This window comes from Diprion similis, chromosome 14 (assembly GCF_021155765.1).
Source record: "Diprion similis isolate iyDipSimi1 chromosome 14, iyDipSimi1.1, whole genome shotgun sequence".
NCBI lineage: Eukaryota > Metazoa > Arthropoda > Insecta > Hymenoptera > Diprionidae > Diprion > Diprion similis.
In genome coordinates, this window is record NC_060118.1 from 5,015,433 (window position 1) to 5,034,891 (window position 19,459).

Here is a 19,459-nt window from a genome sequence, read left to right on the forward strand (position 1 = left end):
CTAACATTTCTACATTGAATTTTAACTTTTCTATGTATTTCAAAAATTAATTTTTCAGTTGGTGAATGTAGAGACGACAATTTCAGTGCGAATTCCCGGTTGTTGTGGGAAATTCTAGTATAATTCCCGTATTTTCAAGGGCACTTTGAAATTCCCGTCTAATTCCCAGTTTTCCAGGGATTCCCGGTTGCTGGACACCCTGACTATTTCCACCAAATCAATCAACAGATTGTTTATTGTAAAAAAAGGTCTTGATTGGAGGGTAAACTATTGAAATAATTTCTCCAAAATAACAATGGTTGTTGGCGTGTTGTATATAAGAAAATATTGCAGATTAATTTACATATATAACTCAGAAGACTTCAATTGAAGTGTAAATATATTAGTTTCAAACTGTATTATTAAATTTCTGTGTATTATAAAAATCATATAATAAATTGTACAGACATAAAAAAGTAGTGAACTCGATTAATCACATTCATCATCGAATCATGTCAATGATTATGGTAGTCATATAAATATCATATAATGTACCTTAACTCACGTCAGTTCATTACAATCTTCATTCGAGACAAGTCCACTTTCTTTTAAATGCTCTAATAAAGTTTGTAATTTCTCTATTTTCAATTTGAATCTTCGAACTTTTTGAGTTAACACCTTCTGCTTTCTCCTGGTGTTCTCCATATGATGTTTAAATATATTCCAACTAACATCAGATGTAAAATCTTTTCGTTGCAAATCTCCAACATATCTTGCGTTACAAATGCGCCTCCTACCTACTGTAGCATGAGATTCGTCAATTGTTCTATAAAAAAATAGAATTCATACATAACGGTATCCATACATACACCTATGAAGTCTAAAAAATTTTCTAAAGTTCAATACAGTAATCACTTCAATTTATTCAGGAATACTTAGATAGGCAAGCTGGCATTTTCATGCTCACTTCTGGAAGTGGAAAATTCATAGTTCCAATAATAAAAATATATATTGCAATTCTTTCCAGTCTCGATTGTTTGATATTGATTAACATTAAGTTAAAAAACGCAATCATGGAACACTTTGTATAGCTTACCTTTTGAGCATGTTGTCTTTAGAATCTGTATACTTTTGTCCGTTTTCTCTGTTTTTACTTTCTTCGGAGTAATGATTGTTATCAATATCTATTAGATTCTCAGCATTTTTCAAGTCTGGAAGATTCTGATTCGAATGACTTTCAATAGCTGAAATTTCTGCATTTGAAAGTGTTAACAACTCGGAATTCTGATCTCCTTCTTGACTACATTCCTCAAGATCAGAAAGATCTTCGGACTTGATTGGCACCGATGGTTCTATACTATCAATTGGATGATTGATTATTAGTTTAATTGTAAAATATTTCAAAGTACTGTTTTACTCGATATAACACATAAAAACCAATATTTTATTAACGTACATATTAGTATATTGCAGAGGCAACACAGCAGATTCTTCACCAAAAGATGTTGTGTGTTCAATTTTTAGGGTACTTAAAAATAAAATGTAGCGCAAATTTGAGTTGCAATCAATACTAATAGCTGTTACATTTATATTGAGAATACATCCTTTAGGTATGTACAATTTATCAATAGTTAATTGCATCGAGTTATAAAAAGAACTTTCTCTATGAAGACCCATAAACATTCAAGAATTACATCTAATTATGTAAGTCAAAGTTGCAGATAATTCAATTGAAAATAAGAAAAAAGCATACCTGTCAGTCTCAGTATGTGACAAACACGGAACAGCTGTAGCCTTCAAATACCTTCTTACGTTTTCACCATAAATTTTATATTCAAAATCATCATCTTTGAAATGCTGACTGCAAACTGCGCTACAATTCTTGACCTCTCGACCTATGTTTAAGAACCACTTTCGCTTTGTTGTGTCATCTTTAGGTAAACTGAAAATATAGGTAATATTAAACATTAAATTAATAACTGCATCAAGAGATCTTCTTAAGGTGGTGCCCAAGTCGGTTTCAACGTTGTCATATCTCCAAATATTGAGGTCCATGTATCTCAAACGTAAAAAATGCCTTAGCATTCTATACGCAATTCTGAATAAAAATACTCTGATGCATTTTCATTCAACATAAAAATACAAAAATGACATGAATTATACGAATTTACTATTGCAATTTCGTAGAATCAATGCCATTTCTTTATTACTGCGTCAAATGAAAATGCAATAGAGTATTTATGTTCAGAATTATATATAGAATGGGTTAATTAACACCTTTTCCGCATTTGAGATACGACGACCTCGATATTTGTAGATATATACGTCAACGTCGAAATCGACCAGGGTACTCCCTTAACAATTATCATAACCTCAAAGTAAACAAATAATACGAAATAATGAATTACCGATGAAGAGAAATGTCTACAAGTATTGAGGATTCCGCTTTGCATATACAACATTGCCGCACCATTTTCTTTTCTTTTTTTTTTTTTTTTTGTCGAAATTGGCTTCAATTTTTTCTTACATTACATTTGCACATGACCAACAATGCACCCAATGTAAGCACTGCAGCCATCTTGATGAGCTAAATAGATATAGATATACCACGGACGCACACGGATGTATGGTACGCACGTGCAGTTGTTGTGATTATTGTATAGGTTAGGTCAGAAGGTAGCCGACACCATTGAAAATAATACAACATGCCTTATTGTGTAGCGCCTAACTGCAAGAACAGATCATTCGCAAAATCAAAAAAACAATGTGAGATCGAAGTAGAGAATAAGGCTACATTTCGCCTGTAAGTATAAGAAATGCTTTTGAAACTGTAAATAATGTGAATGCTGTGTACCAAGTAATGTATTTGTATCTATATTCATTCAAGTTTTCCGAAAAATATTGAGAGGCGTAGGATATGGCTTGATACGATAGGGTTGGCGAACACAAGTGTGCCAAAGTATGCCTATTTATGTTCGTGTCATTTTTCATCGAAATCATTCGATCGAACATCTGCCTTCAAAGTTAGGCTGAAAGACGATGCTATTCCAAATGTGAGTTCAATTCTTGGTTTTTGAATACAAATATGTATCAGCATGTGAATATAAATCATTCATTTACGTAGGTTTGCATTCAGGAGAATACTGCCTTGCAAGAGACATGCAGCGTTGATAGAGAACGCAAATGCTCGGAATGCACAGAATTTCTTCTCGCAGATGAAGTCCAGTTGTACCCTGATGCAGCGGAACCTTCATCTTCAATTGATCAAGAATCTGCAAATAAAACGTCGAGAATTGATAGCCGTGAGTTGATATGAACTCTATGATGACAATATCTAATTGTTGAGATCTCCGGGACCCTTGTTAATACAAATATTAGTTTCATAATTTTCATTTTTTCAGCATCAGAGAATTTTAAGCAAAAAGATGTTTCCTGTCAAACGCCACAACCGCCAAGATGTGTTGATAAAGGTACGTGGGTATCGAAGTCGTTGATTGCAACTTCTCCCTCAAAGGAACACCTACTCAACATCATCAAAGAGCTGAAGGAATCACATCGAAAGGAGATCAAACGTCTAAAAGAAACAGCACAACGGACAAAAAAAACGCATTGCTACCTTAAAAGATGTGATGGGTGAGTTAGGAAAGCGAATAGACCTCAATCTTCAGGAGCTAGATGTTTTAACCGATATTGGAAAATCAAATGCAGATCTGCTTAAACGAGTGATTAAAAAATCGATGCATGCCACAGTACACGATCCTTATCAAAGTGGTATCGATCTATCAATTGTGAACCTGGCTTTAATACCAAATGCCTGAATGCTATCAAAGAACGTGCGAAAATAGTCGATGATGTTTTGATTGGCTCTCTTGTTTTCGATGAGATGTCCATACGTCAATATGTAGAGTATGATGGACAAAAGTTTAGCGGGTATGTAGATATGGGACCAAATATAGCTAACGATCATAGGACTGTTGCTAAAGATGCTCTAGTGTTTCTCTTCGTTGGTGTAAACAGTTTGTGGAAGATACCTGTCGGCTACTTTCTAACCAATGGTATTAGTGGAAATCAAAAGGCCACCTTAATCAATGAGTGCCTAACTCTATTGCAAGAGTGTAATATCATTGTCAAATCGATAACGTTCGACGGAGCTCTTGCAAATATTTCAATGGCAAAACTACTCGGGTGCGGATTAGATGATCCAGCTTTTTTGCATCCTGTTACCTCGGAGAAAATTTATATCGTTCCTGATTCCTGTCATATGATAAAGCTCATACGTAATGTACTTGGGGATTCAAGAATAACAATCTTAAACGGAAATGGTGAATCCATATTATGGGGTTACATTGCCAAAATTCATGAAATTCAGGAACAAGAAGGCCTTCATCTGGGTAATAAATTACGATCAAGTCACATCGAGTATTACAAACAAAAGCTGAAAGTCAAATTTGCCACCCAAGTTCTCAGCACATCACTTGCTCATAGCATAGAATTTTGTAGAAATATTTTAAAGCTCGATTATTTTCAAAAATCAGCAGCCACAGAAGAATTCCTGAAACTATTCAATGTTCTTTTTGACATATTTAATGCGAAGAATTCGCCACAGTCTAATTTCAAGAAGCCAATCCATTTAGAAAATATAGTCGAAGTGATAAACAAACTGGATGAATGTCGAAATTACATCTTGAATTTGAAAGAAGAAGGCACCAGACTCAGTATTGTTAAAAGACAACGTCGAATGGGCTTCTTGGGCTTTTTAATTTGTATTGAAAGCCTGAAAGGTATGTTCTACGAACTGTGCGAAGAGGCTAAAGTGTTGACACATATACCCACTTACAAGTTGAGCCAGGACCATGTGGAATTGTTTTTTGGGTGCATACAGTCGTATGGGGGGCATAATAATAACCCGACCGTTCGACAATTTAAGGCAGCATTTAAAAAAATGCCTATACACTCCGAAATGTACGAAATGGATTCAGGAAACTGTATATCATTGGAAAACATCGCTATCTTGCACGTTACTTCTGCCTGTAAGCCTGAGGATATAATTAATTCATCCACCCCCACTGCTCAGCTGGTCGGTAGCCTCGCAATCTCAAACCTAGACAGTGCAGCAAACGTGTTTGATGACCATTCTTATTTACCAGACATAAGAGCAATATCCGAATTTTCTGACAGGGTTATCGTGTACATAGCTGGTTTTGTGGTTAAATATCTGAGCAAAGTCACAATCTGTGAGATTTGCGTGGGTACTCTGTCCGGCAGTGTTTTGAATCCGCAAACTGAGCTGATTGCATTAAAAATTCGAGGTGCGTTACACTATCCATCTGATAGCGTAACAACGATTTGTCGTGTAGCGGAAAGAGTTATCCGCTTTGCGTTAAAAGAAAGCGGTGGAAAATTTTTAAAGATTTTTTCAGAAGATTACCTTGCAACTTGCATTCTCTCCAATTTAACAGAAGCCAATACTTTATTCCGTGATCTCGATGATCACTGCCATGATCAAATGGTTCTGGAAAACCATTCGGTGCATTTAACAACCGCAGTTGCACGTAAATACGTAAAAATCAGACTTTTTTTATATTGAGAAGCAATCTGTAAACGCTGCACGTAGCGACAGGCATAAGTTGAATAAGCTCGTCCTCTTCAGAGGGCAGTAGGAAGCTATCGATCGATACCCGAGACTACCAACTGAGACTTCTTCTTTTGTTTAATATAGCTGGTTTTGCCTCTAATCTAAGTGTTGCTATTTGTTTATTTGAACAGAATATTATTTAAGACATATATTTAGTCATGTAGTATAAGATGCTGGTCATAATATTATTAGATTTGTTGTCTAGTCATTTCGTCAGAAAGATGCCTTGTCATAAGGTGTTGTTCGTATTGTTGTGAATTTTATCATACATCTTTAAATGTTTGAACATATTGTTACATATGCGGGTGTAATAAATAGTCAGGAGATTCAAAAAGACTGGGGTGGTTTATTTAGGACAAAAGTACAAGGAGATGTGTCGCTTTCAAAGTCCGTTCAAGGAATGCAGAAGGATCCTCATCGATTCCAAAAGACGACCATTGTCAGGGAACATCAGATCTTCATTTTGATTAATTAAATCAATAAATGCATATTCGAAGGGGGAAACCGTAACAATATTATTTGAAGTAGATACATAAAGAGGAAAACGTCGTTAATTCAACTAAATGAGCATTTAATTGTGTCAATTCAAATTTTGTTGATTTAAATAATCCAACTAAATATTTTTTTAGGCCAACAAATTTTTAATCGACATAATTAAATACTCATTTCACCCCTCGTGACCGCTCATTTAGTTGAATCAACGAATTTTTTCCCTCAGTGTACATATTGAATGTCATGTTTTAGTATTTTCCTTTATTGTAGTTGTTTCTTTTGATTGCATAAGGCAAACGTTTCCAGTATAATTTTTTTGTTCCAATAATATCAGTTACCTAAACCTAATGATTAATTCCTCTAACCATTCACATTTTATAGGTATTTCGTAACGGCAGCAGATTGGACGAGAGCTGTTGAACGAGGAAATTCGCTGTACACAACAGAAACTGTTTTCATGTTCTGTGTAAAAGGCGCAATCGATTTATATATTTAAATGTACCATGTTTCATTTTTTGATATAATGAATTAATAACTTGAAGCTGAATCTGCTTTCAAGGGTCGGTTTTACTAACTCTGGATACCGTGAATCTTCGGAAAATGATATTCAATCAACGAAATTGAATATTTTCCATTCCATCTAACGACAAATAGCAACAATTCAGCACCTATTCAATTTATAATTAATAATATTTTCATCCAATAAATGAAATTCCTCCGAAAAAAACGAAAATATTCATGGTTGCTAAAACCGACACTTGTTCTATATACAATAATTTACGAATTATTCAACGCGATATTTTGTGTCCATTCTGTCATTGTATTATCTTTTTTTGTTTTTGTTTTTTCTTTGTATACATTTATACTTATAGTATTATTCTGGTTCTATATACAGGTGCTTTGCACCTCTATAGAATGTACGCCGGAATTAAAATTGGATTTAAAAAAAATGTGCTTACCTGCACAGTTTCTTATACAAAAGAATTGAAGCTGTGTTCGTACATACCTATACAGTTCGAGGAAATAGTTTATGGCAACGATCTGTCCGAAAAACTAATACTGCCTAAAGTGAATCGTTTAAACGTGGCGCCCGAAAACTTAGCTCATCAATATGGCCGACGTGTTACCTCATGTACTCTCCCCAAGGCGCATACCCTTCGCCAACAAGCCTAGCTCGCGTTCCGTCCATAAGTCCGTGACGCTATCAGAGCGGAGCAGCTCCTTAGTTAAGGGTGCGTTCCGAAATTACCTGACAAAGCTAAAAATTCCCTAGAACAGAGGCAGAGCTACTTATGCACTTGATGGAGCAACAGAGATAAAATATTGTTGACAGCATTGGCAGTTAATATCGGAACGCACCCTTAGTAAGGCGAAAGGTGTTGGGGATGGAGAGGGATGGGAGCACTAGTGTATTCCCACCCATCGTCATGGAAAATCATAGAGAATGGAATGAATGGATTAGAAAGAGACAGCGATTGAGTGTCGCAGAAAAAGATGGAAAATTGGATGGATTCTGTCTTTCTCAGACACTTGTTTTTGAATAGCCACGAAAGACTACATCTCTCTATTACTAATAATGACAATATTTCTGTCTTTGTTCAAACTTTGCGCACGTGCCCAGGGATGCGTTACGATATTAGCTCCTAATGCTGTGAACAATCTTTCATCTCTCTTGCGCTGCCGAATTTGTGACTAGCTCTGCCTTTATCCTAGGGAATTTTTAGCGCGCTGCCAGCTAATTTCGGAACGCACCCATAGACGATAGCTGACTCTGGTAACACTGCACCACCATTAGGTTAGAACAAGAAGAACAATAATAAATTCGTGTATACACAAAATAAGAAGGTACAAACTAATTTACGTAAAAATAGTTGACATGATATAGTGGTGATATTCTTTCCCGAACTTCATCCGTAGAAAGTGTGTATCACTTGAGGAACAGTAGTGTTGATTCTTATAGTCTAATTAAGGTTTGACAGAACCTAATCACCGACTTCGCCTGCATGTGCATATAGAATTTTATAATTTTGCTTGATTCATGTTAAAATTTGCTTTAGAATTTTTTTTTAATATTTGTATGCGCGCAGACCATCGTTAACTATACTTATCAGAGTACCTGGCTTCCCTTCACCTTATATCGTCTAAAACTACAAGTATAATTGTTCATTTTCTAAACCAAATTTGACGTTCCTTTGTTTTCAGATGAGCCGCAAAGAAGCACTGTCTCAATTTATACAACAAATTCATGGCCGACCAGTCGTAGTGAAATTGAATAGTGGTGTTGATTACAGAGGTATGTATTAAATTAAATTAAAAGAAATCTAAATACTTCGTTTCCCGAAAAATAAGCGGGCGGAATTTTTATAAGTCAACACTTTTGGTCTATATATCAACTGAACACTTATAGTTAACTACAGTGACTCGATTTTGCAATTGCATTTTCTTATTGTTATCCAAAAAAGATTGACCGAAATACTTCTGAAGTTATCGAATTACAAATACTTGAAAATACATCTAAAATTAATATTCTTATCAGGACAAATTCATCAGTGAATGAACGTTCTGAAAAATACCCCCAGTTATGTTAAAATCAGTGTCTACACGAATACTTTTCTATAGTTTGTTTATTTACTGGTGGATTTTCATTAACTAGTACAGGCACTCTATTTTACAAACCTAAATTTTCACTTTCATAGCAAAGTCCATCAGGACGTAAAAATTATGATAATTTTCAGGTGTCTTGGCATGTCTTGATGGGTACATGAACATCGCGCTTGAACAAACAGAAGAATACGTCAATGGACAGTTAAAGAATAAGTACGGCGATGCCTTCATTCGAGGAAATAATGTGCTGTACATAAGCACACAGAAACGAAGGACATGAAATGCGAATTTCTGAGTTTCTAAAACTTACAATATATAATTAAGATAAGATAAGAAAAGAAACAGAAGGAAATAATGGACTGTCATATTATATTTCTTCAAAAAAATATTCAGTTGTAATACATGTTGTTCTTTTGTTTCTATACTTCATATTGCTACCACTATTCCCCTAAAAGCACGACAGTTTTTTCTTTCCCTTTACTGTATACACAATGTGCAGTTTGACTACTGATTAAGCTTGTGAAATGCTGCACTACCTTTTTCGTTCAAATCTGACCTGACAAATGTATATTTTGTTGTATGGAAGTCATTCCATGTCAAACAGCACAGTTTTGGGAAAAAATTTACATCGTTGTTTCCAAATTTCACGAAAGTTTTTGAATGTGTTGACGGTGCTTTGAAATAATTGCTCTATTTTCATTCAGAGTTACTTGGAATTGCGATTCATCATACAGGATCCAGATGAAGCCCATTTTAAAGCTAATGACATTATCCTGCAGTACATGTATATGAATTTCACTTCTCTCGTAACGAAACGTTTTTTTTCATTAGTATAATTATTCGAAGGGATTTTTCACCATGATCTACATGATCTAAAACTCTGCAAAAGTACCAGTGTATTCCCCACTTGATTCCCACTAAAACGTTAATAATAATTTGTCTTGAAGGAGAAATAATGTGGGTTATGTAAAAAATGAGGAAATCTGGCTTTCTTTGTACAGTCTGATGTAATTTAGCTTTATATGAACAGAGAAAGATTTGGTACAGTCATTTAGAAGGGTTTATTTCGTTTATATCGAGTAATCATTTATTATTTACAATACTACAATAAGTACATTCTTCTGCAACAAACAGAGAGTGAAAAGTTATTTTGTTTTCTGATCGTGGTAGAAAAGCATGGGTCCGACTTCTCTTCTACTTTGAGTTCCCTGGTGAAAATAATTCTATAAAATATGCTTATGGGTATAAATGTGCTACGCGAATCTTGGAATTCTTAATTTTTTTCACCTACACCCCTTGTTCTCCATCACGAAATTTTCGATATCCATTGAAAATTGGACTAGAACAACCCGGTATTTATTACAGAATTTCGGGTTACGTAGGTCATGGTAAAAAATCCATCGAAATATATGTACCATGGAAAATCATATACTCATGATTACGAGGAAAGTAACATTGATATATATGTCCTAAAGGTAGTTTTTAGCAAAGAGGATTAGGGTTTTTAGTAGCTTCAAAGTGAGCTTCATCCGGATATTTATCAGATTTGAAAATCACGTGATCAAATTCAGTTAATTTTTTTATTTAATTAAAAACCTTTCTGTGGTGAGACAAAAAGTTTATGTTATAATTACTTTCAATAAATATGAATACATATATTTTTTTAACAACAAAGCATTATTGTTCCTGCCTTTTATTGCAATTTTTGTGTAATGTTTTCCAGTTTTACGACTCGTAGGGCAAAGAATATTGTCCGCACTACGAGCGTAACGATTTACACCCTCGTGCGATCACGCCGAGCACTCAGTATGTAAAGCCATGTTTTACGCTCTAGATACGAAATAGTACATTATGTCACAAGGGAATAAAGTCGGAGATTATTCCCGCGGGTGGGTGGGTCCCTCAACTCATGAGAAAAAAAAAAACGGTTTTGTTAGGCTTAATAAATACACTCTTGAATGACATTTAAAAAAAATCAGTCTTGAAAGAAAGGTAGGTCTGCGGTGTTGATGATTTCTCGAAGATGGTTATCCTGAAACCGAAAAATCGAACGGTTTTAGATTCAGCATGTTAATAGCCTTGAAATGAATCATACGTTTTTTGAAATTTTGATTTTAACCGTATATTTATTGCAAGAAATGGTAAAAAAAGCTGTCTTTTTCAACTTTAAAAAAAAAATGGTCGCCATTCTATTAATTTTACAAATATCAAAAGTCGTATGATCCATTTCAAGGCCATTAACATGCTGAATCTAAAACCTGTCGGTTTTTTGGTTTCAGGTTAACCATCTCCGAGAAATCATCAACACGGCAGACCTACCTTTTTTCAGATTGATTCTCAACTATGATGTTTGTGTACAAAAAGTGATTAATATCAATAACAAATTTCTTTTTAATGTAATTCAAGAGTGTATTCATTAAGCCTAACAAATCCTATATCAACATTTCGAGTTAAAACTTGTTAAAAAAATTCTTGAAAAAAACCGGTTTCTGCTTGTCAGTTGGGTAGACCTCTTAAAGTTGTTAGAACTGATCTCCCGAAGGAATAAGCAAAATATTTTTAATAATTTTTAACAAAACGGTAGCTTCTCAAAAAAAAATTTCGATTTTCCGTAATAATTTTCGCCTTAATTTGTTTAAGAAATGGAAAATATCTATCGGCGAGAAAAAAACCTTCGTTTCAGGATTCAAAAATATATCGATGAGGCTGGTGTCAAAATTTGAGACTGTTCGGCTCAGCCATTTCCGAGAATTCTTCCTCAATGATTTTGAAGACATAGTTTTGAGATAAACCCGTTCAAAATTTAAGAATATTTGTCGGATCGGCATGAAATTTTCTGTGGATATACTTGAATATATGAACATGAGGAAAATGAAATAAAAAAAATTGGGTTTCGAAAAATCGTGACTGCGTAAAACCCCTTAAACTTAAATACAGTAGATATAAATGTGATTTTCGAGCGTTCGTATCCATAGATTCGGAATTTTACGATCAGGTCGGCGGTATACTAATCTAAAGACGGTTCAAATACACATTTTGTTATCACTCATGATATAGGAGGGCCCTTAAAAAAACCTGTCACTGTAAAGGGCCTTACGAGAGATAAGTTTTTACTTCACAAGATCGAAGTCCGAACTCTCATTCAGACAACGCATGTGAATTCAGCAATACCTTATCTAGTTAAACATGCATACACCTATATTCAATCCCTAAACACATATATCTATATGAAAAATTTCACGTGTGTCGGCTTATATATCGCGGGTGGTGATCTCTCAAATAGTTTTTTTAATTTCGTATGTCGACAAGTCTTGGCCCGTAGAAAATTCCGAATGTTCTCTTTACAAAGAATTTAAAATCGAAAATAAAAAACTTCAAAATACAAAATATGATTCAGAAATACTTCATTTTTTAGTATTTCATTTCAAGCGTGTTTTAAAGGTTATGGTTGAAAACATTTCACATATTTTAAATAGAATTCGCACCGATCTACACAGTTGGATTCTATTCAAAATTATTCTAGCCATAAACGTCCGATTTATGTCCTACACGAAATTCATACAGCAAAAAATTATCCGATACAAGGATCATAGTCGGTTAAGAATTGAAAGGTCGATTGGCCTTCGACAGGTATTTTGCTCATAATTGGTAAAAAGTTCTCGCATATATTAAAACACTACAATTGACGCCGAAGTTCAGGTCTCACCCCCAACTAGACAACAAATAATCAGGAACAAAGTGGAAATATTTTTTTTTTATTTCAGATTATTTCTAAGTGAGCGAATTTGATGGACGAATTATGTGCATTCAGAGCTCAGAATTGAACGGAAAACATATTTCCTTGAATTTTTCGATTTTACAGTGTTCACAAAATTTTTTTAAATTTTCCAAAAGCTAGTTTCCATACCACTAAACTTTGTCGAGAAAACGTTTCATACGGAAAAATTGGAAAATGAAAGAAATTGAAAATTCATTTTAGCAATTACCAGTAATCAGCGATAGAGAAATGCCAGTTTTGAGTTGAAGCGATATTCCGTTCTTATGAAAGTAAGGTTTTTCGAAAGATGGCATACCAATTCAGAATTATCTGGCGCAGCTTTTGCTACATCTACTCACTTCGGCACTTCAAACATTAATGGTGTTAGCAAAATTTTTGCAAATTCCGATACACAAAAAGTGTATCGGAGTGCAAGACTCGATGAAATCGGTAAAAATTAATCGATTCATGGATTGTTTCGTATTCTCTTGAAACTGTTTATATGAAGCCAAAATTTCGTAAATTTCAGCAGCCGTGTAAGTGAAGAAGTTTTTTGATAGTTCATAGTTTCATTCAAAATATTTTTCATTTTCAGGTGAAAAATTTTGATTTATCTTTTATTGATTACATCAGTGTCCGTCGTTCATGGAAGTAATAAACAAAAACCGATCGTGAGGAAAAATAATCGATTATACTCGATTATTTGGAAAAAAATAATCGATTAAATCGAAAATCGATTATGTTTGGACATTCTCAAGTAGACTTACAAGACGCATTTATACGAAACAGACGTATTCCGAAAGATGCTACAGTAAGTGTAAACAATGCTCTATACATATCTTGCAGAGTCGACTGAGATACGTTCGTTTTAGCCGCCCGACGAAATACAGTAGAACCACAATCAGGGTTGGCTTAAGGCCTTATATACGTCTAAGAGCGCAAAAAATGCGCTACAAGAAAATTTTTTTTAGTAGGATAGCAATAGAAATTAATAAAAGTAAACAGTAGACGTTGTTTATTGGCATTTAAGCTTTGTAAAGAAAAATTATTTTACTTTATCTTTTACAAAAACTACTATATAAAAAATCACGTGATCCAAAACACTAAGAAAAAAAAGTTGCTCCATGGTCGGCATCATATTTCCAGTAAATGTTGATCGATCTACAAAATTTAAAAAAATGATTGAAAAATGAAGTTGTCTTAAACTTAGCAAAATTTAGCAATTTATGCCAGTTTAAAAAAAGTATGCACTTTACGTCATAAATTTTGCACTTGAATTATTTTTATAAAATTTTTAAATCAAAATATCAAAAATCCGGCTCGACAGACTATAACTACCACTTTGCTTTACAAGAATTTTTTTAAATTTTGCAGATCGACACAACGAACGTCTTTATTAGTTGGACCAGAATTATTCAAAAATATTCAAACGTTTTTATTTCATTCATAATAGGTAAATCTACTTTTGTGAAGGGAGTTGGACTGTGCAGTGTTAGATACGCGCATCTCAAGTTTAGACTTATTAGATCAATACTTTCTATATTACTCGATCGATAATGATTGTTGCGCACTTGTCAGTTTGAATAAATTGTTGATAACTTTAAAAATATTTTTTTCCAACACCTATTTGTTCAAAATGTGCACGTATGTACATACATATGATTTAGTGATTGGAGTTAGGATTGGCTGCAGAATCTGTTGAGAAGTAAATTTGTTGAAACTACGTTTACAACAAGAACTAAACGAATACTTGACTGCCAGAAATTATTTGGCTGTCGTTAGGATGAGTGAGGATGCTAGTAGAATCACGGGTAGAGTTCAATATGATGCAAAAAGTAATCAACTCGTAGGGTTTGTTTTGCCAATCAACTCAACGAATGTGCCATTTTCATATCTCGCGACGTGTGCTAAGGCGATAGAAGAATGTTTTTGTAACACCTGCCTGGAAAGTGTCGTTTTCGAGGCTTACGTAGCGTACGTCAAGTGCCTTATTACTGTATAACAGCGTTGGCGCATGCGCACATTCGATATGCTCTATTTTCCGCTGTAGAAGATTCGTGGCAGATGCGCGCAATTAATATGCTCTATTTTTCGCTGTAGAAAATTCGTGGCGCATGCGCGCATTCAATATGCTCTATTTTCCGCTGCAGACACAATATACTATTTCATTACGAAAAAGTTGCATCATTACTTTATACCATGATGGCTCATTCCCTAATAGAGTATGCACCACCATTCTGGACAAACATGTTTGGCACGGACAATAAATAAAAAAAAGGTATTGCATTTTTCATGTGATGGCCAGCCAAGACTGCTCAACGCGATGCGATTGCAAGCAGGTTTAGGCATCATAAATCCTGAAAAACACGATTCAGCAGAAATTAACCATATAATATTCAAAAATGGTCTTGGTCTAATACTTTCATACATAATCAGTAGAATTACGTACAGGATACGATATACGTTGGAATTAAAAATTGCGAAATAAATTGACAAAAGCATCTTCTGTACTTCTACTTGGAAATGCAGTAATATCAGTTACACACTTAAAAATTCTGATCGAAACTGTATCAAAAGATAAACACTGCTTAAGGGGGTATTCTGGTCTACAAATTTGAAAAAATCGGTTTTTTTTCTCCATATTTTCAAAGTTTAAACCTTTGAGAATAAGCCTCTAAGAGGATTTTTGGAAATTCAAATTATTTTCGAAGTTATAGTTATTTTTGTGACGCGCCAACTAAACCGGTCCGGCTGGAACGAATCTTCAAACGCGTTTTTCTCGAAACTACTTTTTTCGATGCGATTGACGTAATATGTTGAGTTCTGATGGACCGATTTACTTGAAATTTGGTGGAAATGTTCTTTGTATATCCCTCTACGGTTGGAACCACGGATTAAAAAAAACATTTGTTATTATTTTTTAAAAATTCGGAAAGGTCAAAAAACAGGGGCATAAGAAATTTTTTTTTTTCAAATCGTCGACATTTCGTGTAAATATTTTTTTCCCTCTTTCCGTGCTCCGGACTATTGAGACGTCTTTATTAATAAAGGGAAAAAGTCGAAAACATGTTGACCAGGACGCGCCTTTCTGTTCTGTAGTCCCTACTTGACCACCCTGTAACTTTTCGTATTTTTGATTACTTGTTTTTGAAGGATTTTTTTTTTAATCTTGAAACATCAGTAAAGTTCTCGTTAAAAGATGGATGGTAAAAATGTTTTTTATTACTCTTTCATCTCACTTAGAAAAATGCCTAAAATTTAGACCTTTAGACCAGAAAACCTCCTTAACTGAATACGATTTGTGTCTTAAAGATAAAACGAATTTTAAATCTGTTGAAAAAATTTGCGACACTAGAGTGTAGGTAAATTTATCTAGGGCTGTACCGAATTCGAAAGGTATCGTAATTTTTTTGAAAGTCCTCAATTATTCACTAAATCCTTATTTAGATGCCAGGTTGAATCCACTGCAAAGGTTGTACAGATTACGGTATGCAATTTTTTTTACGAGTTTGGCGCAATTGGATATTAAATAACCCGAATTACAAACTGTAAAAATCCAAAAGATCTCGATATGGAAAAAAAAACCATTAGAGAAAATAAAATTAGCCTTGGCGAATGGGTAATATTTGAAATTTAAGATGATATAAAGAGTAAATTCAAGATAGGATTAATACTTGATTTTGTTTACATTTCCGAAAAGACTTTTACTGGAAACAAAAAGGATATTTCAAAGGTCAAGCAGATACGAGTGATTCCAGAATTAGCGTCCTTTCTACATGGTACAAACTAGCTGAGAACGTTCTTGAACTCGGTTTCATACAAAGCATAAATATAATACATAAATATGTAAATATTTTCTGTTACAAGTATACTCTTCGTGCTCCTACAACTTCGGACCACGGAATATTTCACTCAGACGAAATGTGCTTCGTGATAAAGAGCCTTGGGAACCGGTGGATGTGTAAAATCCTGATGGCATCCAGAAAAAAAATCTGTTAGGTGTGTATCGGGGTTCTCGAAATTTTTTGAATATATCGTTTATATAATCTAGGTTTTGTATGCCGTTTTTGTTTTGCAATAAAGAAAAAAACTGCTTTGAATTTTAGGAACCCGTACGAATGATTTCGAGCGAAGATTTTTCGTATACTGGTGACTTCATTTGTACAGTCAGACTTTCATCAACAAAAGGTCTCTTCATTATACATCCCTTATAATGGGAAAAGAAAACCAAGAAGCCAGCCAAGAAGAGGAACAAGATGAAGATGAATCTTACATTAGATTGTCTTATTATCTTCATGTTTCCTGAGTAAGATGATGTATTATTCGTCAATGTCTGTGACAAAATAATGTATTTTAATCCCCCCTTCATTAGAGCAACGTCTCAATAATATGACAATGTGTAACCGTAACGTAATTCACATCTTAAGATCAAAAATTTACTGCAATATTGATTCCTATTTTTTTATTTTATTGTTTTCTATGTAGATCTCATGAAAAACCAAAGAAAAATGTTCTATTATATTATCGCAAATTCTAAAAGTATATAATCGAGCATATGATACTAATATATTCAAACATTTTTTTTACCCGGAGAAACAACCCTTGAGATAGAATCCTAGAAACCTAGAAATAGGTTTTAGAATGGTATGAAATACGTGTGGAATGGTGCAAAATGGCGTGAAATGCTTGTGAAATTGTATGCAATTCTTGTGAAATAGTATAAAATTATGTATGAAACAGTTGTGAAATGGTTGAGATACAGATATGTCAAGTGGTTACCCCCTCGGTAGTTAGGGTTGTCCGTTGTACTACATTTTCTGAAAGTTGTAACATTAAATACATTTTTTTATTTAACATTTTTTAAATTAAATCAGTCCCCATAATTTATTGTTGTATCAACACCAAATCATCGCAATATTTACAAAACAATATAGTACGAGTGATTATAACTGAAAAAAATTGTAATACATACTAGATTTTCTGTTTGTATACAGCTACAAGTCGCATAATTGTTTTATAACTCTTGTTTTTTTCAATCGTGCTGACATGTGAAAATAGTTAGGGACTCTATAGTTAGTGCAACAAAAAATTATTATAGGATATAGGTCAGTAATAAAAATAAGAAAAATTCGATAGTTGCTTATGATAAAATTTTGGCATGACTCGTCGAACTATGAATTTACAGAAGCAACGAAGAAACGTTGAAGAAAACGCAAATTTTGATATACATACGGCAAACCACTTGTCATACTTGTAAAATCTTTGTGAAAATTGTCAATTACCAATTATTGGGACAATTAAGTGGTACCTTGTCGGATCGCAATTTCCGTTGTAACTTTTGTTCCTCGCGCTCCTCCAATACCTGTAGAATTTTGTCAGATTTTTACGACAAGAATTATGACGTGAGGAGCTTTCTAAAAAAATAGCACTTTTTCACATTATTTTAAATAATACTTGGGCACATACGGAACGTAACCGATTGGAAGCAAGTGAAAATCACTTTTTTAGGAAGCTTTATTATGAGTTTAAATTTCGAGCAAATCGAAAAAGTGTAGAGTATCACTGACGCGTCCCTTAAGATCATGATATAGTCAGCCGAATAGGAATACCGCAAAAGAGTTTTGGTTTCCGCAGCAATGGTGCCAACAAATGTATGTCTATAAATAATCACCACTGATTGTAGGAATTCATTTCCGGGCCTTATTCTCGTACAAGACAAAAAAGTTTTTAGATATTTTTGTTCGACATTTCATGTATAATTGTGCTGTCTGCGGCATGTTCATGTCAGTCCTGCGCAGGCTTCGTCGATAGTAAAAAACGGTGACATTTTACTCTGTCGGTAAAGACTGATCAATAGCGTCCTCTTAATTCAAAATGTCAGTCGAATACATTACGAAGAGAGCTTCAAATGTGCAACATAAAACACAGGTCTCGAAATTTTCGTGGAATAATACTCTTTATGAGCCGAATCATTTTTACAATAGCATCACATGCGGTTCCATGGTATAAATAATAATCAGCTGAATTGTATTGCAGTAATTTGGTCAGGCCTTCGCTCAGCTGATTCGCGCCGACACGAAGAAAAGTGCCTAGGTGGAAGAAGCAAGAAGAAGAAAAATCCTCGGCGATGATAACAGATCTACAAGTACGGATTTGGATCAGTGCAATGCTACACGCAACGCCGGGCACAAAGATAAAAGAGAATGTTTCTTTCTGCGCAATTATAATAGCAGAAAATGTATTTCTGTAATTGAATTAACATTGAATTGTGGGAATAAGTCTTACGGCGTTATTCTCGCATGGCATGTAGAATTGCATTATCCGTGGACACGTCAGTGTTTTACGGGCTCTGATAATAGTAAAACTAATTGACATTTTACTCGGTCGGTAAGAACTGACTAGAGCATCTTTTATTAATGAACCTATTGCAATTACTCGTTCTCGTCTCGCAACCTCAATATTGCATGAAAACAGTCTCACGATGGCTCATTTTACTCCTTATTCTCTTCGGAATTGCGTAAAGTATCTCAGCTATCCACTTTTTAGCCCCTGAAATACGCAAAACGTGGGAATAGTAACACATGTTACAAGACCACGCATTTTTTTTACGATTTTCAGAATATAAGCTTTCCTGAAATCCGCTACACAAGAACAATATACCGTCGAAATTTGAACCCTTTCCGTTCATTTGTTTATTTAATATAGGAAGATCAAGGGTGAGTTTGCTTGGTCGGTAAGGGTAGGAGTACTACATGACCCTATGTACCTTTCCGTTCGTTTGTCTATTTAATACATGAAGATGAAGGGTGAGTTTGCTCGGTCGGCAAGGGTAGACGACCTTATGTACCGACACCATGACACCGGCGGAAACCGGCGTTCGTTTCTAGCTAAATGGATCTGCAATTCGAGCTGCATCCAACGACCCGTACAGCACATGGCGCGGAGCCTTAAAAGCCGGTGGTTGCAGCCCAAGATAGTTATTTGTTTTCTGA

General features: G+C 34.5%; 2 protein-coding genes and 1 pseudogene across 2 annotated transcripts; 2 read left to right on the plus strand and 1 right to left on the minus strand.

Moving 5' to 3' along the window:
• Positions 1–310: 310 nt before the first annotated feature.
• LOC124414929 lies at positions 311–15,313 on the minus strand. Its single transcript, XM_046896118.1, has 7 exons — positions 15,308–15,313; positions 13,797–13,801; positions 2,388–2,455; positions 1,733–1,921; positions 1,436–1,507; positions 1,076–1,336; positions 311–805 (listed from the first exon to the last, which is right to left on the minus strand). Exons 3-7 carry the CDS (start codon positions 2,450–2,452, stop codon positions 541–543), a joined length of 852 nt encoding a protein of 283 aa, XP_046752074.1. The 5' UTR covers positions 2,453–2,455; positions 13,797–13,801; positions 15,308–15,313; the 3' UTR covers positions 311–540.
• Positions 2,668–4,048, plus strand: LOC124414928 (annotated as a pseudogene).
• Positions 7,866–9,111, plus strand: LOC124414941 (U6 snRNA-associated Sm-like protein LSm6). The gene is made up of 3 exons (XM_046896133.1): positions 7,866–7,951; positions 8,309–8,399; positions 8,842–9,111. The coding sequence occupies exons 2-3, from the start codon at positions 8,309–8,311 to the stop codon at positions 8,988–8,990; spliced, it is 240 nt and encodes a 79-aa protein (XP_046752089.1). The 5' UTR covers positions 7,866–7,951; the 3' UTR covers positions 8,991–9,111.
• Positions 15,314–19,459: the final 4,146 nt, after the last annotated feature.